The 26,353-nt window shown below is 43.4% G+C and overlaps 1 protein-coding gene across 1 annotated transcript; it reads left to right on the top strand.

Moving 5' to 3' along the window:
• The first annotated feature begins 594 nt into the window (after window positions 1–594).
• On the top strand, window positions 595–26,111 carry mfsd4b (major facilitator superfamily domain containing 4B). Its single transcript, XM_048531072.2, has 4 exons — window positions 595–1,039; window positions 8,412–8,580; window positions 10,914–11,030; window positions 21,555–26,111. Exons 1-4 carry the CDS (start codon window positions 779–781, stop codon window positions 22,787–22,789), a joined length of 1,782 nt encoding a protein of 593 aa, XP_048387029.1. The 5' UTR covers window positions 595–778; the 3' UTR covers window positions 22,790–26,111.
• The last annotated feature ends 242 nt before the right edge of the window (window positions 26,112–26,353 follow it).

The raw sequence follows: 26,353 nt of genomic DNA, 5'->3' as shown, positions 1-26,353 counted from the left end.
CAACTCCAACTATGGTTTTTTTTTCACCTTTGCGGTTCCTCATTTCTACATATCTGACCCTACTTTGCTTCTTCATATTGATTTAATTTCGTTTCTTGCTAATAAGGCAACCCCAGCCCCTTGGCTCACCTGCCTAAATTTTCAATTGGATGTATACCCTTGGATATTCAGCTCCCAAATCCTGATCCCCTTGCAGCCACATCTCCGTGATGCCTACCACGTTATACCTACCAGTGTTTCGATCTAGGCCACAAGCTCAATTACCTTAACTCTGCGTGCAAAACCCTCAGACCTGTATTAAGCTTCACTCTTCCCATTTTCATTCGTTTTCCCCCAGTGTTTGATTGCTTGCCTTTTCGGTAATCTCTCCTTCTGAGAACGTGTCACCGCACCCGAAACGTTAACTTGTTTTTTCCTCTCCCCCCCCCTCCACAGGTGCTACCCAGACCTGCTGAGCTTTGTTTTAGCAACTTTGTTTTTGTTCCTGATTTACATTACAGCATCCGCGGTTCTTTCGGTTCCTCTCCTCGTTCATATTACTCCCCCAATAATCCTCCACATACAGCCGAGAGTTGCCGGAGGCTGGATTTGAACCCGGGTCCCTGTCGGTGTGAGGCAGCGGCGCTAACCACTGAGCCACCGTGCCGGCGGTGATTGGCGGAGCTCCCAGGAGGGGGTGTGATGACTACAGTCTGAGCCACCCGCTTGCCCCTCTCTGTGATGATCCGGTTCCTGTGACGCTCCCAGCTGGGAGTAGGTGACGCCGGGCTCCGCGGTGATGCCGAGCCGGTCCGGAGGGCCCCCCCTGGCCGCGGGGAAGAAGCAGGTTCGGTTTTCCCGGCCTCTGCAGCGCCTGCCGGAGGAGGAGGAGGAAGATGAGGACGAGGACGAGGAGACGCTGTTCGAGAACCGGCGGCGGTTGCGGGAGGAGGTCGGGCCCGGGCCCGGGGTGACGGTGATTCAGGCCCGGGGAAGGGCTTCAGGGCGGGCAGGCCGCTGTGTCGACACCTTCCTGCTGTGCGGGGCCTTCCTGGGACTGGTGAGTGCGGGCAGGATCGGGGGCGGGTGTCCTGAGGTCAAGGGAAGGGGGAGGTGTTCCTGAGGCCAAGGGACTGTGGAGCTGCGGGTTGGGGTCCTCAGGTCAAGCGGGGGGTTCTGAGGCCAAGGGACCGCCGAGTTGGGGGATGGTGTCCTGAACCCAAGGGACTGTGGGGCTGCGGCGTGGGATCCTGAGGTCAAGGGATGGGGGGGCCCTGAGGCCAAGGGACTGTAGGGTTGGGGATGGGGTCCTGAGGTCAAAGGACCATGAAGTTGGGGGATGGTGTCCTGAGATTAAGGGACTGTGGGGCTGGGGGTATCCTGATGTCCAGGGACTGGGGTAGGGGCGCAGGCGTGGTATGGTTCCTGAGGCCAAGAATGGGCGATATGGTGGGGATTTGAGGTCAAGGGACCACGTGAGGGATATGGTGGGAGTCCTCAGATCAGGGGATGCGAAAGGGGGCAGGGGTCCTGACATCAGAGGAACAAGGGGGTGGGAGAACTTGAGGGTGAGGGTATTGAAGTTGGGAGATTTTGGGGTGGAGTGAAGAAGGGTCCTGAGGACCAGCAGGTGGGAGGGGTTTGGTGGTGGGCGTTCAGTTGTCTGGAGTAAGGGGGTGGGGCAGCTAGGGTCTATGGGGCAATTAGAGTTCCAGGGATGGGAAAATCAAGGGGAATTGGGATAGGGACAGGAGTGGGTTTTTTTTGAGGGTAGGCATCCTCAGAGAGGTTGGGGTGTATGGTTTGCTGATTGCCAGAGTGTTCGGTGTGGGGTTGAGACGGGTCAAGGACTTCTGTCATCAATCAATTTGCGTTATTGTCCACAATTCATTCTCTGAGACAAATGTATATTAATTCCATGGATATGGCATGGAGTTATTCAGATTAAATCATGTTTCATTAACCTTCTATGTGTAATTACCTTTTGGAGAAGTAACAGAAAGTAGATGGGGCAAGGCTGTTTCTGTGTGGGACGTGGTATTTCAAATGGTGTTCAACACAGTGCCATGCAAAAGACTGGTGAGCAAAGTAACAGCTCAGGGGACGAAAGGGGTAAGGTGGAAATGGGTAGAAAATTGACTAGCAGAAAGGGTGGTTAATCACACAGCTATTGCATGCAGTGTGATCAGTGGCAGAAGCGCTTTTTGATTGTCTCTGCACCAGCTTTCCAATTGTAATGCCATTCTCCTGTCTTCTATTATAAACCTGCACATTTTTTCTTTTCAAAGAACCATTTAAATCCATTTTGGATGCCTCGATTGAACCTTCCTCCACCGTACTCCTTTGTAGTGCAGTACGAAATAACCACTTGTTCTCAGGAAGCATTTTTCCTCATCGCTCCTGCTAATTACTTTTAAATCTTTGCTTTCTTGTGATTGATCCTTTCACGAGGGGGAACAGTTTCCCCCTGCTGACGCTGCCCAGACCTCATGATTCTGAATACTTCAGTTAGATCTCTGTTTTCTTCTCCAGTGAAAACACTCCCAGATTCCCCAGTCTAGCTTCCTACCAAAAGAACCTTTACAGTCATGTAGCACGGAAACAGACCCTTAAGTCCGGGCAGTCCATGCCGATCATAATCCCAAAATAAACTAGTCCACCTGTCTGCACGTGGACCCTAACCATCTAAACCTTTCATGTACTTACCTAAATGTTTTTTAAATGTTGTTACTATACCAACACGCACCACTTCCTCTTGAAGTTCATTCCACAAATGGGAACCACTCTCACTATTAAAAAGTGAAAAAATTGCTCCTCATGTTGCCTCTACTGTTAATATAATTTTGAAATTCATCACCCTACAGAAAAAGACACTTGCCAGTCGCCTTGTCCATACCCCACATGATTTTGCAGACCTCCATAAATCTTTTTTCACATGAAAAAATGTCCCAGCCTATCCAGCCTCTCCCTATAACTCAAATATTCCATTCTCGGCAACGTCCTGTTGAATCTTTTCTGAACCTTCTCTAGCCGGATAGTATCCTTCCTATTACTGGGTGACCAGAGCTGGACACGATATTCCAGAAGAGGCCTCATCAATTTCCTGTACAACCTCAACATGACTTCCCAAGTCCTATACTAAAAGGTTTGAGCAATGAAGACAAGCGTGCTAAATGCCATCTTAACCACCCTGTCGACGTGTGACGCAGACATCAAAGAATTATGTACCCGAATCCCTTGATCTCTGTTCTACAACGCTACGCACAGCCCTACTTTTAGTCATACAAGTCTTGCCTTTGTTTGTTTTACCAGAATGCAATACCACCCATTTATCAAAATTAAACTCTCTCTGCCACTTGTCAGCCCATTTACCCAATCTATTATGATCTCTCTGTATTCTTTGATAGCCTTCTTCACTGTTTTCTACATTCTCATCTAAATCTTTAATATAAATGTCAAACAAAAGTAGATTTGGTATTGATCCCTGTCTTCACATGCCCAGAACTGGACACAAACTCCAGCTGGGTGACACTTTTCTGGAAACGGCCTCTTGTGTGGTAAGGACCCATGATGATGAGGGTTTTTTTTCCCCCCATTCTTGGTTGCTGTTAGCAGATGGTAGGACTGTTCTCTTCAAAATCTCAAAGATTGCTGCCTTTGGCCACTGGGAGATTGATGCAGATTCCAGTAGACTCCTGGCTGTTCCCAAAGGATTGGGGTGCCCAGTGTTAGGGTGACCATTGCGGACCTCACTGGATGCTTCCCCTCCCTGTCATACATGGTTCCCTCCTGTGAGGTGATACAGGCCCACAGGACCTCTGAGGACCTGGGCGATAGCTCTGAAGGCATGAGCTCAAATTCCAGCCCAGCAGCCGTGCATCAATTCTGAATTGAAAGCTAGCCTAATGGTGGCCATGAAATCATTGAGGATTGTTGTACAAACTCTCTTCAGTTTAGGGAGAGAAATCCCTGCTGTCCTTAACTAGTCTGGCCAAAGGCCATATTGGTGGCATCTTTGAAGCCGTCAGTGTTATAATTTTCCAGTGCATTGCTTTTGTGTCTTCTAGTGGACCAAGTGGACCCTCTACGTGCGAGGGTTTGGCATAGTCGTAATGTCAATACAGTAATAATCCCTGGGTCCAGCTGGTTCATATCCCACCACTGTTGCTAATGGGATTTAAACTCAATGTGCTGAATCTATCATGGTGTAATCTGACATGAAACGCACTGTTCTCCTGTAGGAAGGAAATTTGTCCTTCTTGCCAGGCCTACATGTGACTCTCAATTGCTTCAAATTGCTTTGTAGCTGTAAACAAAAGGAAACAAACTGGATGGACCACCTGGCATGCAGTTAGGCTTCAGAAGCAACAATCAGCAAAGCCAGCCCTGTTAAACTCTCAGTATTACTGTCTGCGGGGGGCCGCTGTAGCTTGACATTGTCTGCTTCCATGGGTGTGACTGTATCCCAGACAGCGTATCACAGTCTCTGGGTATATCTTGTCTCACCAGACCCACCAGAAGTGGAGACCCAGTGATATGGAGTATGGAAGACTCCAGGAACTCTCAATGTTGATTCCAGACCCCCTGGGTCAAAATCCTGGAATTTCTTACATAACAGAATTGTGGATCAACCTACAGTGGTCGCACTGCTGCAGTTCATCAAGGTAGCTCACTCCCACTCTATCAAGGGCAACTAAGGATAGGCAATAGATGATGGCCCAGCTAGTGACTCCCAAGTCCTACAAGTGAATATAAAAAAAAAATCTCATGGAATCAGGGCATGGGCAAGAAAACCTCCTCTGATTACCAAGCCCAGGCTAACGGTACCAGTACTCTTTCATGTTGAACAACACTTTGGAAGAAGCAGAAGGTGGCATGGGCACAGACTGTAGTCAATGTCGGGGACTTCAATGTTCACCAATATCAGACTGAAAGAGCTAATCAGATCATGAAGGGCATTGCTACCTAAAACAGACCTAATAGAAATTGCTGTTGGTCCAGAGTTATGGTGGCTAGAGTGCTGGATAGTGCAAAGTTTACTGTACTTACTTTACAACTTCAGAGGTGCATCATTGCCGTTAGATGCTTTGGAATGTCCTGAAGTCATGAAAGGTGCTATATAAATGAATGTCTAGGCTAGAAACAGAGGTGGTATTTTTCTCTGGTGGGATAGTAGGATGTTTGTTGTTCGTGTGATCTGTATCTGAATTGGTGCCACTGCTGCATTGTTGATTGTCATGAATGAACCTTAGCATGGTCAGAATATTTTCAGTCAAGTGATAAAGCCTGCTAATCTGCTGGGAAAGAAAATTGATGAACTAATACTGGTTATCTGAAATCTTTCTTTTGTTGCTTTTTATTTAGATTGAAATGCTGACTGAATTTGGCTGATTTTACCAGCAATCCTTATAATTTCTGCATGAACAAATTGTGTATTTATGAAGTTGTAGCAGTGCTAATGTAGTGCCAACTGTGTGAGGGATGAAGGCTTTCTGGTATGTTCCCTGACACTCTTGTTTCGGTGCTGACCAAATAGGAGTTATAGTTGGGGCTGCGCAAGGCAAATAACATCTATACCACTGCCAAGTCTATGTTGTGTATCAAGTGGTGATTGTGTATATAATGCCAGCAGAGATTAATGTCATGTATTGCTTGCCTTGCCTTTCAAACTGGCTCTCTTTTTCTCTTTAGAGTCACGTTGAATTTTGTACCTTGTACGAAGAAGATATAGGATTTGCATTATTTGTGGGATTGGACTCTAGAGGAATACACAAGGCTGTTAGAAAGCTTTGGGATCACATAGTGGTTGAGGTTTAGAACACAGAGCCCATCAAGTCTGCTCTAGTCAAAAACAATCACTGATGTATTCTATCTCCCAGTACTTGGTACATCGCCTTCAATGCCTGGGTATCACTAGTATATGTCTAAATGCTGTGAGGGTTTTTAACTCTACTATCCTGACAGGCAGTGAGTTCCAGATTCTGACCACTGTCTGAGTGAAAGTGTTTTTCCTCCCATCTCCTCGAAGCTGCTGACCCCTGGCCAGGATATTGATCATGAAAGGATTCAGCAATGATATTGCTATTGAGAGTCAAGGGGCAAGGGTTAGATTCTCTCTTGCCGGTGATAGTCATTGCCTGGTACTTGTGTGGTCGCAATATTTCAATTATGGAGTAGTGCAGTGATTTTATTTGAACCGTCTTCAGATAGGGGGAGCTGTCCTGCTGGACCACGGTCAGGACATTTCCTTGTAAATCTGGCAGCCCCAAGGGTATTATTTTAGTTCTACTCCATTCCCTCTGTAATAGGAGAAAGTCAACACCTGAAGTGCTTTCACCTGCAAAGCTGAGGACCAGCCGACTTTTAGAGATAGCAGGAACTGCAGATGGTGGAGAATCTGAGATAACAAGGTGCAGAGCTGGATGAACACAGCAGGCCAAGCAGCATCAGAGGAGCAGGAAGATTGATGTTTCGGGCCTAGACCCTTCTTCAGACCAGCCGACTTTTGTTTCCTTTTTAGATGGTCTGGATGTGATGGGCTGAAGGACCTCTTTTGTTTCTGTAACTTTCCTACGTTCCAAAACAAACGCAATATAATGTAGCTAAAGGAGGAGAATTTAAGAAGCATGCGCTATATCGACAACCCAGACTCTAATGCTCACAACAGTTCACAATCTGCAGAGTGAATAAATCTGCCCTGCAAGCTTGCTTTCCAGTTTAGAGTCTAATCCGATTAACTCTAATAATCCTCATTTGGATAAATTCCAAAATTGTGATTCTGATCCGAATAGAAGCAATTTTCCTGGAGAAGTGGCAGTGGAAATGTTGATGTTTTGTGTGCTGCAGCATCTGTCACAGCAGAGTGTATTGTTTAATGTAACGGGCAGGCCAGCTTCCCTCAGTGAGAGGCAACGTTAAAGTAGTCTGCATATTTGGTTGCGTCACATACAGGCTGTTGACAGTGGGGGTACATAATGATCAGTGTTAATTCCTAACAACTTAGCTTGGTGATAGTACGCTCCGTCCCGAAGATTATGTTCAAGCACCAGTTCAGACTTTGAGTTGATATTCTGTGTTGTTACTCTAATGCAGTACTGAGGGAGTGCCATCTTTTCAGCAGAGATGTAAATGTGCCTGTAGCACTATCTAAAGGGGAGGGGCAATGGAGTTTCCACAGTCTGTCACTCCCTAACTAGCAGCGTAGTCAAAGTAACAACAGTGACTGCACTTCAAAGGTAGATTGCCTGTGAAGCAACTTGGGAAGTGAATGGTGCAATGTAATTTCATAACTTCCTTAATAACACTTACACAACTTAATAATCCGAATTGTTGTAAGTTTGAATCTGCCAAAATTGTTTACTTGATTAAATCTAACACTTTATGATTATGAATGCTTCAAATAGTTTTTGGCCTTACACATGGATTTATTTGAGGTTGATGTAGTTTGAGCAGATGCGAAAGTCTGCAGATTGCAGTCCATTTACCAGACACACCAAGTACCACAAAAGGCAAAGGCTAGATTATTGATTCTTAGAAGTGGACCATTTACCCACCGTTCTGTTGCTGACTCTGAGAGAGTTGTTCAATATAGACAAACAAGTCACTGTTCGCCCATATCCCTGCAAATTAGTTCCCTTCAAAAATATGTTCACTCCTCATTTGAAAAGTTCTTCTGGACTCTGCTTCCACCTCCCAGTCAGATAGTGCCTTCCACAATGTTGCAACCTTCCGAGTGAAGGTAAGTCTCTTCTATTTCCCTTTCTCATTCTTTTGACAATCATCATGAGCTCAAAAACTTTTTTTATAGTCCTTTCCCTGTATTATAAGTAAGGAGAACAATCCCAGCTTCTGTTTCTCTCTGTAAATGCTATCATTGTAGTAGACAACCATTTGTCTCCTCCCCATGACCTTGATATCCTTTGTGAAGTGTGGTGCGGTAAATACCAGCTAATGTTTTACTGATGTCAGTTTTCTACCGATGCTAAAAGAAATCCCTCCACTTCCTCTTAAATTGTGTTGGAAGAAATGAAAGTTGGACACCTGTGATGACTTCCTTGATGATACGGCACAACAAAGGATTCATTCCAGGGGTCTTTGCTGGCTGTCCCTGTTTGCTGGTAAGGCTGATGTCCCCCTTGGACTCCATTTGCAAGGCTGGGAAAACTGGCTGGCATTCCTGCTTCTGATCAGGATCCAAAAAGAGGAATTTTCTTTTCTGTGCTCCCTAGGAGCCTGGCAAACAGCTCATTGATACTTAGCCTGATGGCACTAGCAGGCACTGTGGAACTGGAGGAAGATTACAAGCCACGTGTGAAGTAGAAGATAATAGATCCAGAAACAATCTGCTTAATGCTGCTGCTTGAAATCCATTTAAATTGTGTTACCTGTTACTTACACGTTTAGTGACTCTTATTTTCTCTCTCTGTTCTCAGGGGATGAGCATTGCTATTTTGGGACCTACGTTTAAGGAGCTGGCAACTAATGTCAACAAAAATTTAAGCGAAATCTCTTACATCTTTGTGGGCCGATCATTGGGCTATGTGGGGGGTTCACTGATTGGTGGGATACTGTTTGACTACGCAAATCCCTACTTGTTAATTGGTAAGTCAAATCCATCCAGCCACAGGCTGAGCAGAGAGTGATGTTGTGAAGTAACTGCAGTCTGAACTCTAAGAATGTAGTATGTCCTCACTTAAAGTTGTGGTAGTGCTTCTAAAATGGGCTAAAAATGAATCACTGGTTCCCATACAAATCCATGTTAAAAACAGAGTTAGTTTCTGCATGGCTTTCCTTATTAGAACATTGCACCCTCTAAATTGAGATATTCATTGATAAGGGAAATAACTTTTCAATTAAAATCAATTTAAAAATGTGAAAGGAAAGTGTAACTTGCTTGCAGCACGTGCTGTCACTGAACCTGCTTGCTGACCTTCCTGCTCCTGAATGATCAGATCCTTTCCCTCCTGACCATCTGGCTTGTGGCCTCGACAGAAAGAGAAGGGGGAGCCAACTAAACTAAGCCAAGACCCAGCACCCTCCCAGGAGAAGGGGAATGAAGGCCCCACAGTGGGCCAAGAAGGGGTTCTGCTCATTTGAGTGAATCTGCGAAGCTGGCAGTGGTCAGGAGGATAGTTTCTTGCTGATGGCTGTCCGTGAGATACTGTCAGGCAGTGACTTCAACATGGACCTTGGGCTCCATTGTCGGGGGAGAAGTTGCAAGTCAGAGCTATGGGAATGAGGGCAAGCTGCTCGGCCAGAATGCAGGGCATGGGAGAAGCCTGAAATTGGAGTGTTAGAGAGCAGATGAGGCTGCTCAGAAATCTCTCCAATCATATGGGAAATGATGTTAAAATTAATCCTCTGATGCACGATGAGAGAGCAGCTTTAAAGAAAGACTTACTGTGTGATTTATAAACGCAGTTTCATAGCGGCAGAATCACTGGACTCATTAATATTCTGGGGACAATCTCGAATTGCCTAGTTATAGGAAAGATATTATCGAACTGGAGAGGGTTCAGAAGAGATTAACCAGGATGTTGCCGGGTATGGAAGGTTTGAGTTAGAAAGAAAGACTAAATAGGCTGGGACTTTATTCACTGGAGCTTAGGAGGTTGAGACGTGACCTGATAGATGTTTATAAAATAATGAGAGATATAGATAGAATTAATGGTAGTTGTCTTTTGCCTAGTTTGGGGGATTTCAAGACTACAGGCGCTTGTGATTGACAGTAAGGGAATCTAAGGGTTAGGCAGAAAAGCAGGAAAGTAAATTTCAGGATTGTCAGATCAGTTATTATAGCAAAATTTAGTCAACTTGAAGCTCCAGCACTCCTGTATTCACACTGCTAATTTGCAGGTAATTTAAATTAGAGTCAAAGCAGTTTAGCCTTTCACCCTCCATTGACGTAGAGTATTGCAAATGCATGGTAAAGTCGTGTGAAGTCAAAACAGCTTCGTAAAGTGGAGGGAGGTCAATGCCTGACAAATCTGTTAGAATTCGTTGCAGAAGTAGCAGGCAAGTTAGACAAAGGAGAACCATTGGACCTGATGTTTGGTTTACCAGAAGGCTTTTGACAAGGTGCTGTTCAGGAGGCTGCTAAATAAGAGCCCATGGTGTTAGGGGCAAGATACTGGCATGGACAGAGGATTGGACGACTGATGGAAAGCAGAATAGGGATGAAGACGTCATATTCAGGATGGCAGCTGGTGACTTGTGGAGTTCTGCAGTGCTGTTCAAGCTCAGTACTGACTACTACCTGCAGTGTTTTCTGCCTGCTTTTGCACCAGTCTCTGTAACTCTTGCCTGCCAATTGCCAACTGCTCCCTGTCCCCATTCCCTATTTGGGTTTTTCAAAGAATCTGACATTGATTTCTGATGTTACCCCACGCTTGTTTTCTTTATTTTGTTTTTTTTTGTCTATGAATAACATTTTTGAGAATTTTTGGACTGTATATGACATACAGCCAAAATCTTTCAAACTTTCCTTGAGTAGTTAAGATTGGCGAGCAGATTTAGCCTGACAAAGAAGTTACATTCAGATTAGGTGATGTGGCCAAGATGGGATTTTAACTCTGATTTACATTAAGGTAATTATTTTTGCTAGTTTATATTACGAGTTGGTTGTACATAATTTAAAGCTGTTATTTCTTGGCCCACATTCAGACTGCTAAATCCAACTGTTTATGCTAACTCCTACAGCTAAAACTGCGATTTATTCTCGAATCATTTGCCTAAAATAGAACTGTTGAATAAGGCACTGTATGTTTGCATCTTTTTTTTTATTGTTGGCAAATATAAATTGAATTTGTTTAACTATGGAAAGCAGCTGTTCTGACATATCTCCATGTGACCCCACCTTTGTCTCTTCGGAAATACTATTATGTGTTCTGTACAATTTCTGATAAAATAGTTGATGTTATTCTAAATTTGTTTAGGAATTTCGATGCTAATGACTTCACTGGGAATGTATACTATTCCGTGGTGTTCAAAGGCTGTCATATTGACGGGATTGATGTCCCTCGTTGGAATTTCAATGGGCTTCCTGGATACAGGTCAGTACATTTTTGAGAGAACAGCTATCCCTTGTTTAGCAACCTCAAGTGCTCCTGAAAATAATGTGTACTAAGCAAAAATGACTTTCCATAAGAAGGAAACAAGATATGGATGAATTACGTTGCTATAAATTTTACACTAAAAAGGTGCTGGCTACCTTCAAATCACTGCCCCAAAAATCAGCTTGTTACTGTTTCTAGCTTCGTATGCTTACTTGTCTTTCTACTTGACTCCCACTCACTGTTTCCTACCTCCTGATCGCTGTTTTGTGCTAAGATAATATTACAAAGAACTGCAGAGGCTGGAGAGTTGAAACAAACATTTGTTTATCCTTCCTTTTGCCACCTTACACTCACTGGTGGCCTCTTCCTCACCCCACACACTCCCCGTCTCCTGCCCCTCCAGACCCTCGCCCCACGTAATTCTCCCCATCTCCTACCCTCACTGCTGACCCTTCAGCCCTCCCCCAGATGCCACTGTCCTGTCATTTATCTCTTCTGAGCCGTTGTTGACAGCTAGGTCTGGGGAGGGGGCTGGGTGGGTGTGGGAGTCAGTGGGTGGGAGCAGCAAACTGGTGGGATTGAGGAGTTTAGGACAAGGCTGGAAACAGGAAGGAAAATAATGAGTGGGAGGCAGCAAGAGCATCAGGAGAGGTCCAGTCAGTGGCAGTGAGTAACGGATTGGGAGAGAGGCCTAGAAAGAGGTGGCATGTTTAAAAAGACAGACTGAATATGTGCAGTTAGAATATGGTTCTTGTGCATTGGTGGAAGTACTAAAATGAAAGTGAAGGTGCTGTATTTGTAAACCATGCTAAAATGAAGACTTGCTATCAGATTGTGTTTTAAACAGAGGATACCTATGATTCCATTTAAACATGAACTTTTTGTTCTGTACACATGAAGGAGATAACGTTAATGTTGCAGAGCTTCACTTTAGACTTTAGCTCCAACATGATTGGAGCAGTGTCCAAGGTGTAGTCTCAATCAAGTGACTCCTGTGTTAATCACAGAATCCCAAAATGTTTGACCGTTGCACACAGTGTTTCCCTCACACCTTTGATTCTTGAAGATGGCGACCTGTTTGGTGCACAACATACCAGTGACAATTATTAGTCATAAGTTGTTAGCAGGAGGAGTGTGTACATTTCTGGACACCACTTTATAGGAAAAATACAAATGCTTTGGAGAGAAATGCAGAAGCAATTTAGTGAGATGGCTCCAAGAATGAGAAACTTCAGCTCCGAGGAGAGATTGAAGAAGTTGGGAATGTTCTCCTTGGAGAAAGAAGGCTGAAAGGAGATCGGACTGAGGTTTTCAAAATTGCAAGTGGCTGGACAGAGTATATAAGGAGATTCGAAAGGACTGCAGATGCTGGGAATCAGAAACGAAAACAGGAACTGCCTAAACACTGAGCAGGTCTGGCAGTGTCTGTGAAGAGAAATCAGAGTTAATGTTTCCAATCCAGTGACCAGACCCGAAATGTTAACTCTGATTTCTCTTCACAGATGCTGCCAGACCAGCTCAGTTTTTAGGCAGTATCTGTTTTTCTTGTGGATAAAGAGAAATTGTTCCTGCTTGCAAAAGGAACAAGATTTAGAGGTCATCGATTTAAATTGCTATGTAAATGAAGCCAGGGTGCTGTGAGAAAAAACACTTTTCCACACTGAGAGCTATTTGGATATGGAATACACTGCCTGGAAATGTGGTGGAGGCAGGTTCAATTGAGATATTGAAAGGGTATTGGATGGTTAATTTAGATAGAAATAATGGCATGCAGGGAAGTGGAGAAAAGGCAGCAGATCGGCATTACATAATAGACTTGGTGCAGTCACAATTGGCCAAATGGTTTCTTTCTGCACTATTATAACTCTCTGATTCTGTGAACTGAGGGTATTAGACTGGTATTAACTGTTGGTGCAAAACTGTCACAGTCTACTCCCTAATAATCAGGTGGTTACTTGTAGCAGCCAGCACTGATCTTTTCCTGGATGCCCTAACCTGTTCTTCCTCTGTTTACTGTCTACCTTAGCCTGAGGATGTTGAGATCTGTTAAGCTTCGTCCCATTCCACCCCACTACCCCCATTCCTTGTCTGCCCTGCCTCCTGGCTGTCTCTGGTTAAACACTCACTGTCCAAGGGCTGCTGAGGTATCTGGTGAATTGTTTCCAAAATTATTGTATTACGTAGAATAGAAATCTTTGTCTTAACTTGATTATAAGTTAACCCTTTGCAACTTTTGCATTGCATTTAATTTTGCAATTTACTGGACTCCTTATTCATAGAATGCATCTGCGATAATTTCCTTGAACGATATGTAATGAAACCTATGAGGGAGCAAGCTATCCTAGATTTAGCCCTGTATAATGAGACAGGAATAATGAATGATCTCACAGTTAGGGATCCTCTTGGAAGGAGCGATCGCAGTATGGTCGAATTTAAAATACACATGGAGCGTGAGAAGGTTAAATCTAGTACCAATATCCTGTGCTTAAACAAAGGAGACTATGATGGGTTGAGGGAGGAGTTAGCTAAGGCAGAACGGGAGCAAAAACTTTATGGTGGGTCAACATTGATGAATAGTGGAGGACTTTCAAAACAATTTTTCACAATGCTCAGCAGAAGTATATTCCAGTGATAAGGAAGAACTGTAGGAGAAAGTCAACCATGGATGCCTAAGGAAATAAAGGAAAGTATCAGATTGGAAAAAAAAAAGCAAAGATTAGTGGGAAACTAGTAGACTGGGAAGTCTTTAAAGGCCAACAGAAAGCCACAAAAAAAGTTGTAAAGAAAAGTAAGATGATTATGAGAGTAAACTAGCTCAGAATATAAAAACAGGCAGCAAAAGTTTCTATAAATATGTAAATCGTAAAAGAGTGGCGAAGGTAAACATTGGTCCTTTAGAGGATGAGAAGGCCAATTTAATAATTGGGAATGAAAATAGCTGAGACGGTAAACAGGTATTTTGTGTTGGTCTTCACAGTGGAAGACACAAATAACATGCCAAAAACTGATGGCAAGAAGGTTATAGCAGGTGAGGACCTAGAAAATATCATTATCACTAAGGAGGCAGTGCTGGGCAAGCTAATGGGGCTAAAGGTAGACAAGTCTCCTGGCCCTAATGAAGTGCATCCCAGGGTAACTAAAAGAGGTGATGGGGGAAATAGAAAATGCACTAGTAATTATTTACCAAAATTCACTGGACTCTGGGGTCGGTCCTGCAGATTAGAAAACAATTAGTAGCGCTACTAATCAGAGAGGGTATCACAGCTACAGAAGCTTCCATTGTCGAGGAAGATCTGCCTACCGAGTCAGTATGGGTGGAAATTAGGAACAGCAAGGGAGTAGTCACCTCGTTAGGGCTTTATACAGGCCCCCCAGTAGCAGCAAGGAGATTGAAGAAAGCATAGGTCGGCAGATTTTGGAAAAATGTGGACGTAGTAGGGTTGTTGTAATGGGTGACTTTAACTTTCCCAATATTGATTGGAACCTCCTTCGAGCAGAAGATTTGAATGGAGCTGTTTTTGTAAGGTGTGTTCAGGAGGGTTTCCTAACTCAGTACGTTGACAGGCCGACAAGGGAAGAGGCCATTCTAGACTTGGTGCTCGGAAACGAGCCGGGGCAGGTATCAGATCTTGTGGTGGGAGAGCATTTTGGTGATAGTGACCATAACTGCCTCACATTCTACATGGCTATGGAGAAGGAGAGGATTAGGCAAAATGGGAGGATATTTAATTGGGGAAGAGGAAACTATGATGTGATTAGACATGAGTTAGGAAGCATGGACTGGGAGCAATTGTTCCATGGTAAAGGCACTATAGACGTGTGGAGACTGTTTAAGGAACAGTTGTTGTGAGTGATGAATAAATATGTCCCTCTGAGACAGGCAAGAAGGGGTAAGATAAAGGAACCTTGGATGACGAGAGCAGTGGAGCTTCTCGTCAAAAGGAAGAAGGTAGCTTACATAAGGTGGAGGAAGCTAGGGTCAAGTTCAGCTCTAGAGGATTACAGGCAGGCGAGGAAAGAGCTCAAAAATGGTCGAGGAGAGCCAGGAGGGGGCACGAGAAAGGCTTGGCCGAACAGATTAGGGAGAACACAAAGGCATTTTACACTTATGTGAGGAATAAGAGAATGGTCAAAGAAAGAGTAGGGCCGATCAGGGATAGCATAGGGAACTTGTGTGTGGAGTCTGAGGAGGTAGGGGAAGCCCTAAATGAGTTTTTTGCTTCTGTCTTTACGAAAGAAACGAACTTTGTAGTGAATGAAACCTTTGAAGAGCAGGTGTGCATGTTGGAATGGATAGAGATAGAGGAAGCTGATGTGCTGAAAATTTTGTCAAACATTAAGATTGACAAGTTGCCAGGCCCGGACCGGATTTGTCCTCGGCTGCTTTGGGAAATGAGAAATGCAATTGCTTCGCCGCTTGCAAAGATCTTTGCATCCTCGCTCTCCACTGGAGTCGTACCTGAGGACTGGAGAGAGGCAAATGTAATTCCTCTCTTCAAGAAAGGAAATAGGGAAATCCCCGGCAATTACAGACCAGTAAGTCTCACGTCTGTCGTCTGCAAGGTGTTAGAAAGGATTCTGAGGGATAGGATTTATGACCATCTGAAAGAGCATGGCTTGATTAAATGCAGTCAACATGGCTTTGTGAGGGGCAGGTCATGCCTCACAAACCTTATCGAGTTCTTTGAGGATGTGACTAGAAAAGTTGATGAGGGTCGAGCTGTGGATGTGGTGTATATGGACTTCATCAAGGCATTTGATAAGGTTCCCCATGGTAGGCTCATTCAGAAGGTCAGGAGGAATGGGATACAGGGGAACTTAGCTGTCTGGATACAGAATTGGCTGGCCAACAGAAGACAGCGAGTGGTAGTAGAAGGAAAATATTCTGCCTGGAAGTCAGTGGTGAGTGGTGTTCCACAGGCCTCTGTCCTTGGGCCTCTACTGTTTGTAATTTTTATTAATGACTTGGATGAGGGGATTGAAGGATGGGTCAGCAAGTTTGCAGATGACACGAAGGTTGGAGGTGTTGTTGACAGTATAGAGGGCTGTTGTAGGCTGCAGTGGGACATTGACAGGATGCAGAATGGGCTGAGAGGTGGCAGATGGAGTTCAACCTGGATAAATGCAAGGTGATGCATTTTGGAAGGTCAAATTTGAAAGCTGAGTACTGGATTAAGGATAGGATTCTTGGCAGTGTGGAGGAACAGAGGGATCTTGGTGTGCAGATACATAGATCCCTTAAAATGGCCACCCAAGTGAACAGGGTTGTTAAGAAAGCATATGGTGTTTTGGCTTTCATTAGCAGGGGGATTGAGTTTAAGAGTCGTGAGATCTTGTTGCAGCTCTATAAAACTTTGGTTAGACCGCATTTGGAATACTGCGTCCAGTTCTGGTTGCCCTATTATAGGAAAGATGTGGATGCTTTGGAGAGGGTTCAGAGGAGGTTTACCAGGATGCTGCCTGGACTGGAGGGCTTATCTTATGACGAGAGGTTGACTGAGCTCGGACTTTTTTCATTGGAGAAAAGGAGGAGTAGCGGGGACCTAATTGAGGTATACAAGATAATGAGAGGCATAGATAGAGTTGACAGCCAGAGACTATTGCCCAGGGCAGAAAAGGCTAACACGAGGGGTCATAGTTTTAAGCTGGTTGGAGGAAAGTATGGAGGGGATGTCAGAGGCGCGTTCTTTACACAAAGAGTTGTGAGAGCATGGAATGCGTTGCCAGCAGCAGTTGTGGAAGCAAGGTCATTGGGGACATTTAAGAGACTGCTGGACATGCATATGGTCACAGAAATTTGAGGGTGCATACATGAGGATCAATGGTCGGCACAACATCGTGGGCTGAAGGGCCTGTTCTGTTCTGTGCTGTACTGTTCTATGTTCTATGTTCTAACCAATGTGATGCCACTGTTTAAAAAAGGAAGTAGCCAAAAAGCAGGTAAGGCCAGTTAGCTTAACTTCGGTAGTGGGGAAAATGCTTGAATCTATCAATAAGAAAGAAAAAGCAAGACACCTGGATATAAATTGTCCCTTTGGGAACGCCCAGGATGGGTTCGTGAAGGGTAGGTCATGTTTAACTAATTTGGTGGGATTCTTTGAGGACGTTACTTGCATGATGGACAGTGGGGAACCTGTGGATGTGGTGTATATGGATTTCCAGAAGGTATTTGACAAGGTGCCACACCAAAGGCTGCTACATAAGATGAAGTTGCATGGTATTTTAGGTACGTAGTGGCATGGATAAAGGTTTGGTTGACCAGTAGAAAACAAAGAGTAGGGGTAAATGGGTGTTTTTCTGGTTGGCAGTCAGTGGCTAGTGGTGTGCCTCAGGGATCAGTGTTGGGACCGCAATTGTTTACAATTTACGTAGATGATTTGGAGTTGGGGACTAAGTGTGGTGTGTCAAAATTTGCAGATGACACTAAGATGTGTGGTAGAGCAAAGTGTGCAGGAGACACTGAAGGTCTGCAGAGGGATGTATATAGTCTTTAAGTGAGTGAGCAAAGGCCTGGCAGATGGAGCACAATGTCGATAAGTGTGAGGTCATCCATTTTGGTAGGAATAACAGCAAAATGGACTATGTTTTAATTGGTAAAAAATTGCAGCATGCTGCTGTGCAGAGGGACCTGGATGTTCTTGTGCATGAATCGCTCCAAGTAGGATTGCAGGTACAGCAGGTAATTAAAAAGGCAAATGAAATTTTGTCTGCCATTGCTACAGGGATGGAGTTTAAAAACAGGGAGGCTATGCTGCAGCTGTATAGGGTCCTGGTGAGGCCACACCTGGAGTACTGTGTCCAGTTTTGGTCTCCTTACTTGAGAAGAGATATACTAGCACAGGAGGGGATGCAGAGGAGATTTACTCGGTTGATTCCAGAGTTGAGAGGGTGGATTCTGAGGAGAGACTGAGTAGACTGGGATTATACTCATTGGAATTCAGAAGAATGAGGGGAGATTTTATAGAAACATTTAAGATTATGAATGGAATAGATAAGGTGCAGGCAGGGAGGTTGTTTCTGCTGGCAGGTGAAACTAGGACTAGGGGGCATAGCCTCAAAATAAAGGGAAGCAGATGTAGGACTGAGGTCAGGAGGAGCTTCTTCACCCAAAGGTTTGTGAATCTGTGGAATTCCCTGCCCAGTGAAGCGGTTGAAGTTACCTCACTGGATGATTTTAAGGCAAGGCTAGATAAATCTTTGAACAGTAAAGGAATTAAGGGATGTGGTGTGTGGGCGGGTAAGTGGAGCTGAGTCTCAAAAAGATCAGCCATGATCTTATTAAATGGCAGGGCAGGCTCAAGGGGCCGAATGACCTACTGCTGCTAGTTCTTATGTTCTTGCCTTCTAAAATTTAAGGAAAAAATCTGCTTCGGGCCTTAACATTTATTCCCCGGTTTCAGTTTGTTCAATTTCATTTTCAAAATTTTGTTGACTGTCTTTTGAGTTTCTATTCTTCCTGGAAAGGCCAATGTTCTCTCCATTTGAATATAATGTATGTTTTGGGAGTAGAATAGTCAGCAGTCTGCTGAGTAAGGTCAGTAAAACACCGCAAATATTTCCAGAACATACTGTATGAATACAATGTTCAGCAACATAGAACAGGAACAGTAAGAAACAAAGGGCTAATTTTTAAAATATATTCTCTTATGGGATATGGGTGTGGCTGGCTGACCAGCATTTATTGCCTGTCCTAGTTGCCCTTGAGACAGTGGTGGTGAGCTGTTTCCTTGAACCACTGCAGTCCATGTAGCAACTTTCATCTCTGAGGGATGTCACAAAGTACTACATAACAAAGTTTTTGTTGTTAAATGGGCAAATCCCAGCAGCCAACAAACAACAGAGGTAAATTAACAGGAAACCAGTTTCAGTGATGTTAATTGAGGGATTAAATTGTTGTCCTGGACAGCATGGTCAACTTGCCCACTCTTCCTTCAGATAGTGCAGTGAAATCAGTACTTCCCTCAGTGTAGTCGGAAGTCACATGACACCAGGTTATAGTCCTACAGGTTTATTTGAAATCACAGGCTTTTCAGAATGCTGCTCCTTTGTCAGGTGAAGTGATCTGTGACTTCTTTTGTCCACCCCAGTCCAACACCAGCATCTCCCCAGATAACAAAGTGTGGGGCTGGATGAACAGCAGGCCTAGCAGCATCTCAGGAGCACAAAAGCTGACGTTTCGGGGCTAGACCCTTCATCAGAAGGATTCTCCAGCATCTGCAGTTCCCATTATCTCTAACCAGCATCTCTCCAGTCCGGCTATCCTCACTTTAGAACTGAAGTATCAACTTAGGTTATATATCAAAGACTTTGTGGTGAGGATTGCATGCACAGTGTTCTGACTCGGAAGCAAGAATGCTACCATAGTATCACTGCAAGGTCACTTGGGTTCATTTCAGTCGTGCTTTCATTTCTAAGGCACAAAGTTCTGGATTCTGTTCCCACTCCAGGGCCTGTGGGAAACAAGACTGACACTCCCATGCAGTTTTGCACCATTTTTGGTGCTATCTCTGTCTTCCTCAAATGGACATAAGATTCCAAGACATTGTTTTGAAACTGAGCAGGAGAATTATCTGTGGTGTTCTGAATGATATTTATCTCCCAGTAACCATCTCAAAAACAGGTCACCTGCACGTTAATATATTGTTGTTTGTGGGAGTTTGCTGTGTCTACATGTTGGTGGTTGCATTTCCTACATTACAGTACTGGCTACACTTCAAAACATAAGAAATAGGAGCAGTAGTAGGCCATTCAACCCTTTCAAGGCTATTTCTCCATTTAGTGAGATCATCTGATCTTTTACTTCAACCTTTTTCCTGTATTGTCCATTAAATGCTTCATTGTCTGTAAAGTACCTTGAGATGTTCGGTGGCACTACACAAATGCACATATTTCATTTTTTAAAAAAAAATGTTCAGTCTGTGATGACTTATTTCACTGGGGACAGCACTGTCAGCCTGGGCTCCTTGGATTAGGGAAGTTTTCTGTTCTAATTATTTTAAATATTGACAAGGTGATGGGTGAGAACCACAGCAGATTGGCTGTTTGACATTTGCTACTTTGGCTGAAGGTGGTCAATATGTGTGGAGCTATTGACTTCACCCCCCCCCCCTTTCCTCTGCCTTTATCAAAATGTTTTTCAGCGGGAACGTGATTTACTGTAATTACGTTTAGACATTTAAAATTGTATTTTTTTTTGTTACCCAATTGTTTTGATTCCAGCACAGTTGTTTATGACATTGAACTGAATGGTTAAACCCACCTGGTTCACCATCTGAACAAGTCTGGACTACATGTGACTGCAGACCCAGAGCAATGCCGTCTTGGGCAATAAATGCTGGCCTAGCCAGCGATGCTCACATCTTGTGAATGAACTGAAAAAAAAAATTGAGCAAAGAACTCACTCCTTGCACCTTTCACTTTTTTCTAAAAGAAATCTCAAATAAATATGTTTGATCTGAAGTTCTCTCAGGCAATTTCAAAAATTGTATTGGTTTCAGGATTGGAATTACATCTATATTAATATGTAGAGCTTTGGTGTTAATTATACTGGTAAATAAGTGCAGGATGTAGGGCAAATGAATGATGCAAGGTGACTACACAAAGTATCCCTCCTATCCAGGGAGGCAAGTTAAAGCTGCCAGAATCCTTTAACCACCCTCTGATTTATAATGTAACTGAAAATACCTTTGCAACCAACACTGTATCTTTTCCAGTGACAATCTGGCTACTATGAGAGTAACTTTTGCTACATCTGAGCTTGATACAATCACTTGTCTTTTTGACAGTTACTTTCCTTTAATCTGTTTCTGCTTTGTTTTAGATTTCCTTAATCAACGGAAAGTCTTTCTTTTCTGAAACTGGTGCTCCTTTATGTTACAACTCCTGACTTGACACATTTTAAAGATACTGTTTATGTACAGTATTTCACTATAATGAAAATCAAGTTCCGATCCTGTTATTAGCTACCTTAAGGACTGTCCTGCTGCCCCAGTGCTGAAACTTCTGAAGGTCCCCCAAGTATGAATGTTTCCTCTTTCATGATCACTAAATCAATGAAGATTGTGTGTAAGCCTAAAGTGCCAATGTTTCAGTTTTCCAGCATGACATATTGCTGAAATTAACAATGCTTTGTTGGCAGCTGCTTCCACCTCTTATCACATAAGAACACCATGAACTTCACTGTCACTGATTCACGATCCTGGGTTTCCGTCCCTAACAGTGTTGTAGGGGACATACAGCACAGGAGACACTGTAGTTTCAACAAGACAGCTCACCTCCACCTTCTAATAGGCAGTTGGAAATGACCAGTAACTGTGAGCTGTGTCAGTGACGCTCTTGTAACTATCCTTTTGAAATACTACCCTCCCTTACTCTTTACAGATGCTATCAAACGTGCTGTGTAGGTCCAGCATTTACAGCTGTTGCTTTTTTACATTATAGTTTGTGTAAATAATTTTCCAAATAGGTGAGAGCTCACCATGGATAGAGATGAAAATAACTTGTTTTGCTGTTTGTTTGCAGGTGGAAATTTGCTCATTTTGCTTATGTGGGGCACAAAAGTCGGACCCTATATGCAGGCGCTGCACTTCAGTTTTGCTTTAGGTGCATTTGTGGCTCCAATCCTAGCAAAACCACTATTGGGCACCTTACAAAAGATCACTGACAATAGTGGGAATGGCATCTTGAACAATACCAAGATTAGCTCTCACAGTAACTTGGTGGATTTTATGGATGTACTGAAAACAACTGTTTCAGCCTTCACTCCTTTTACCTGGGCATATATTGTTATTGGAAGCTTTGTGCTTTTAATTTCTGTATTGTTCTTCATTATTTATTTAAGGAGCAGTCCAAATCGAAGCAGGGCTGCTGTTTCCTCCCAGGACCCTCCATTTGCAAGATACCACAATGTTATTTTGTTCCTCCTGTTCTTCTTCTTCTTCTGGTATGTGGGAGCTGAGGTGGCATATGGGTCATACATCTTTACGTATGCAAAAGACTTTGTTCACTTTGATGACAACCAGGCCGCAGGCTTAAACTCATTGTTCTGGGGGACATTTGCCACAGGACGGGGACTCGCAATATTTTTAGCCACGTGCCTTTACCCTGGAACGATGATCCTGCTGAGTCTAATAGGCTGCACCATCTCATCCATAATTCTGACACTCCATAACACGAACCTAATTTCTCTGTGGGTGGGCACTGGTCTTTATGGAGCCTCAATGGCCGCCACCTTTCCCAGCGGTGTATCCTGGATCAAGCAATACACAAACACTACTGGGAAGTCAGCAGCTTTGTTTGTTTTCGGAGCAGCACTGGGTGAAATGGTGGTTCCAGCTTTGGTTGGATTCCTTCAAGGCCTTGACACCATCAAGCAGTATCCTATATTGATGCTGACTGCTCTGGGGACCTCCGCAATGACAGCCATCTTGTTCCCTGTGATGTACAAACTAGCTTCATCTCCAAGCAGTATCCAACCAGAGAATGATGACCAGAAAGCTCTGTTAGGGTCAGGGCTTGATGAAGATGAAAACAATGATGACCCTCTGGAAGACTGGAACGATGCAGATTTTGAAGTGATTGAAATGAGTGATGTAAAGAATGACACAGAACGGATTCCAATGAGAGCTGCTTCAGTGAAGAGCATGGACCTTGTCTCTCCAGAACACAGCTCTTTCCCTTCACTTTCTACCCAGAGGTATCTAGGTGGCTCTCCGAAAAAGAAACTATTTAACTTGGAGAGAGAAAAGAATGACTGAATACTACAAACCAAGCAGATATGTTTACAAATCTGTCAGCGGAAGACAAGTTAAAGGACAAATTAAAGATGACCCTATACTTGAATTACATTTAAACACTTGCTCCTTGTCTGTCTGTTTTTGAAACAAAATCTTTGAAAATGTGAATATACATCAGCAGGCTGCTTGTAATTATATGATTATCATTAGGATATATTAGAGTAAATTATATGTTGATTTTGATGTCTGAGAAGGGTTTTAAAAATTTGCTTGACAATTTGTATCTCTTGTAGAGGGACTGGTAATTTTTGTAAATCCTGCAGCTGAAATCTGACTTAAATCAGCAAACCAATCTGGAGAACTAGTTCTGATTGTGGCCCGTCTTGTTTCTCTATTTAATTATTTGTCACGTTTTAACCATAATCTCCACTGGTATACAAAACTTTATAATCACTGAATTGCAGAACCGTTCCTAGTAACAGCGTTGTGTGCCCTCACTACTGCAGCATTGAGCCCTTAAAATCTCCAGTTGCATTATTGTACATTTTAGAGTTAAGAATAGTTGAATGTAAAGTGTGTAATTTTGTGCAATTTTATTCACTTGTGGAAACAACTGGCCTATTTGAAAAACAAAAACAAAACAGTACAAAGAAAAAGAGCAGTAAGAAAGGACATGATTGAATGGATATTTTCTGTACTGCATAAATTCCAACATTCTTCGACAATTATCACTTTCACCAATTTTTGGAACAAATAATTTGCCAGCTTATGTCAGTTTGAAACACAAGTCATAGAGCTGTACAGCACAAAAATAGACCCTTTGGTCTAACTTGTCCAGGCCGACCATCTAGAACAATGTTCCAAGATGAAGCCACTTCGTACAGTCTCGACCAGCATTTGCCCGATATCCCTCTAAACCCTTCCGATTCATGTACTTATGCAGATGCCTTTTAAATGTTGTAATTGTATCAGGCTGCACCACTTTCTCTGGCCGTTTATGCCATACATGCACTACCCTCTGTGTGGAAAAAGTTGCCCCTCAGCTCCCTTTTAAATCCTTCCCCTGTCTCCTTAAACCTATTCCCTAGTTGTGGACTCCCCTACTCTGGGAAAAGGACCTTGCCAATTTACCTTATCCATGCCCCTCATTATTTTATAAACCTCGAAAGGTCGCCTCTCAGTCTCCAACACTGCAGGGAAAATAGCCTCAGCCAGGCAACTTTTTCACGCAAAGGGTGGTGTATGTCTGGAAGTGGAGGAGGCTGGCACAGTTACAACATTTAAAAGGCACCTGCATGGGTACATGAATAGGAAGGTTTTGCCAAATGCCAGTAAATAGGATTGACTAGATTAATTTAGGATGTCTGGTCAGCATGGATGAGTTGGACCGAAGCATCTGTTTCTGTGCTGTACAGCTTGATGATTCTATAGGGGGGTTGTGTTTCACATTTTTTTTTACGATTATGAAGTGCGTTAAACTTTCAGAAAATTGAGGGTCAGGTTCATAATTTTGCACCCTCCAACAGATAACTGTGGAGGGAACTATGACTGGCTAAATTGTCAGATTTATTAACTTGTTCACACTGAAGGTAGAAGTATTCTGCAGTGCATTTTTATGATATCTCTTCTCCCCATCCATGGTAAAGTGCCCATTGTGACCAGGGATGTGCAGGCTAGGTAGACCTAGCCATGGGAAATGCAGAGTTACAGGAATAGGGCAGGGCAGTGAGTGGGGCTAGATGCTCTCGGAGGGTCATTGTGGGCTCTATGCTCTACAGAATTCTATTCTATGATCTGTTCAGCCTGTCCCTGTAGCTCAAACCTTCCTACCATGGAAACAGCCTTGGTAAATCTTCTTTGAACTCTTTCAGATTTAATGACATCTTTCCTATATCAGAGAGACCAGAATTGAATGCAGTACTCCAAAAGTAGCCTAAACAGCGTCCGATACTTCAACAACATGATCACCCAACTCCTGTGCTCAATGCACTGACCAATAAAGGTAGATTAGATTAGATTCCCTACAGTGTGGAAACAGGCCGTTCAGCCCAACAAGTCCACACCGCCCCTTGAAAAATCCTACCCATGCCTATACCCCACACACCCCTGAACACTACAGGCAATTTAGCATGGCCAATCCACCTAACCTGCACATTTTTAGACTGTGGGAGGAAACCCACGTAGACACAAGGAGAATGTGCAAACTCCACACAGACAGGTGCCCGAGGCTGGAATCGAACCCGGGTCCCTGGCCGTGTGAGGCTGCAGTGCTAGCCACCGTGCCACCCCCTGAGCCACTGTGCCATCCCAAGCAGCTACAAAAAAAAAGCATACCAAACCAAATGCCTTCATTATCCTGTCTACCTCCAGCTCTACATCCAAGGAACTGTTTATCTGCACCCCATGGTCTGATTGTTCATCAACATACCCTAGGACCTTACCATTAAGTGTACAAGTTGTGGCCTGATTTGCCTTTCCAAAATGTAGTAGTGATAAATCTATTAATTTTGCCAATTATTGAAAGCCTGACACAATATGTGTTATACATGAACAATCGAAGGCTTTAGTGTTGCAGAGAAAACATGAGTTGCTTCTGGAAGCAAAAGCAGTCTGATTCATGCCTAAAATAGGTTGTTTTTGCTTGTGGGGTTTGTCCCTACATGAAAACTGTGCACATGGGGAAAATCGGAACCGGTTGGCATGTTATCAATTCTCAGCAGTTTTGTTCAGGCAATATGAAATACAGTAATGGATTTCCCTCTATGCAGCTCAATTGCCTGATGAAAAATACATTAGTAATGCAGTAGAGTGTGGATTAAAATTCAAAAGTCAGTTGTCATTATGACAAATGAATTAATCACTACTTCTTCTGTTCAATGATATCACAATTTCCAGATACATTGGAAAAATTGAGAAGTTCTTTTTTTGCAGTGTTTGGAAAGTTGTTATTCAGTACATGTTGTGAACTGACCGTGAGTTTGTGACACTGGATTGTTCACAATATTGTGAAGTCACAGAGAGAACTGGATTTTTCAAATTACATGTTGGTGGAATTCAGTAACTGGTATATAAAACATGAACCTGATTTAATGATAATTATGTACTTTATAAAAGAAATTGAATCCTATGTTTATGCCTCCTTGTCAAATGAATAATGCTATTTTATACTTTAAAATGAGTGCAAAATGTGATTTCTGTACACACAGCCTATTGTTTTTGAATTTCTTTATAGTCAGTGTTAATATTGGCTAACATGGTGAATTCTAATTACTTAAGGGAACTGCAGATGCTGGAGAATCCGAGATAACAAAGTGTGGGGCTGGATGAACACAGCCAGCCAAGCAGCATCTTAGGAGCACAAAAGCTGACGTTTTGGGCCTAGACCCTCGTCAGAGAGGGTTCTGAAGTAAATAGAGAGAGAGGGGGAGGCAGACATTCTAATTACTGCCTTTTTAAGACAAGTATTTTGCAATTTCTGAAGACAGGCTTTCAGTGGAGTAGTAATCATTGCACCTAAAGAATACTCTGGGACGTGGATCCAAATTTCATCATGGCAGATGGTGAAATGTGAATTCAAGAAGTCTG

This window comes from Stegostoma tigrinum, chromosome 4 (assembly GCF_030684315.1).
Source record: "Stegostoma tigrinum isolate sSteTig4 chromosome 4, sSteTig4.hap1, whole genome shotgun sequence".
Taxonomy (NCBI): Eukaryota; Metazoa; Chordata; class Chondrichthyes; order Orectolobiformes; family Stegostomatidae; genus Stegostoma; species Stegostoma tigrinum.
This window is presented reverse-complemented; position numbering and strand designations above follow the sequence as displayed.

Coding starts and splice junctions, on each gene's coding strand:
- mfsd4b (XM_048531072.2), top strand. CDS start 779: ATGCCGAGCCGGTCCGGAGGGCCCCCCCTGGCCGCGGGGAAGAAGCAG. Junction 8,581..10,913: donor AAATCCCTACTTGTTAATTG/GTAAGTCAAATC, acceptor AAATTTGTTTAG/GAATTTCGATGCTAATGACT. Junction 11,031..21,554: donor AATGGGCTTCCTGGATACAG/GTCAGTACATTT, acceptor GTTTGTTTGCAG/GTGGAAATTTGCTCATTTTG.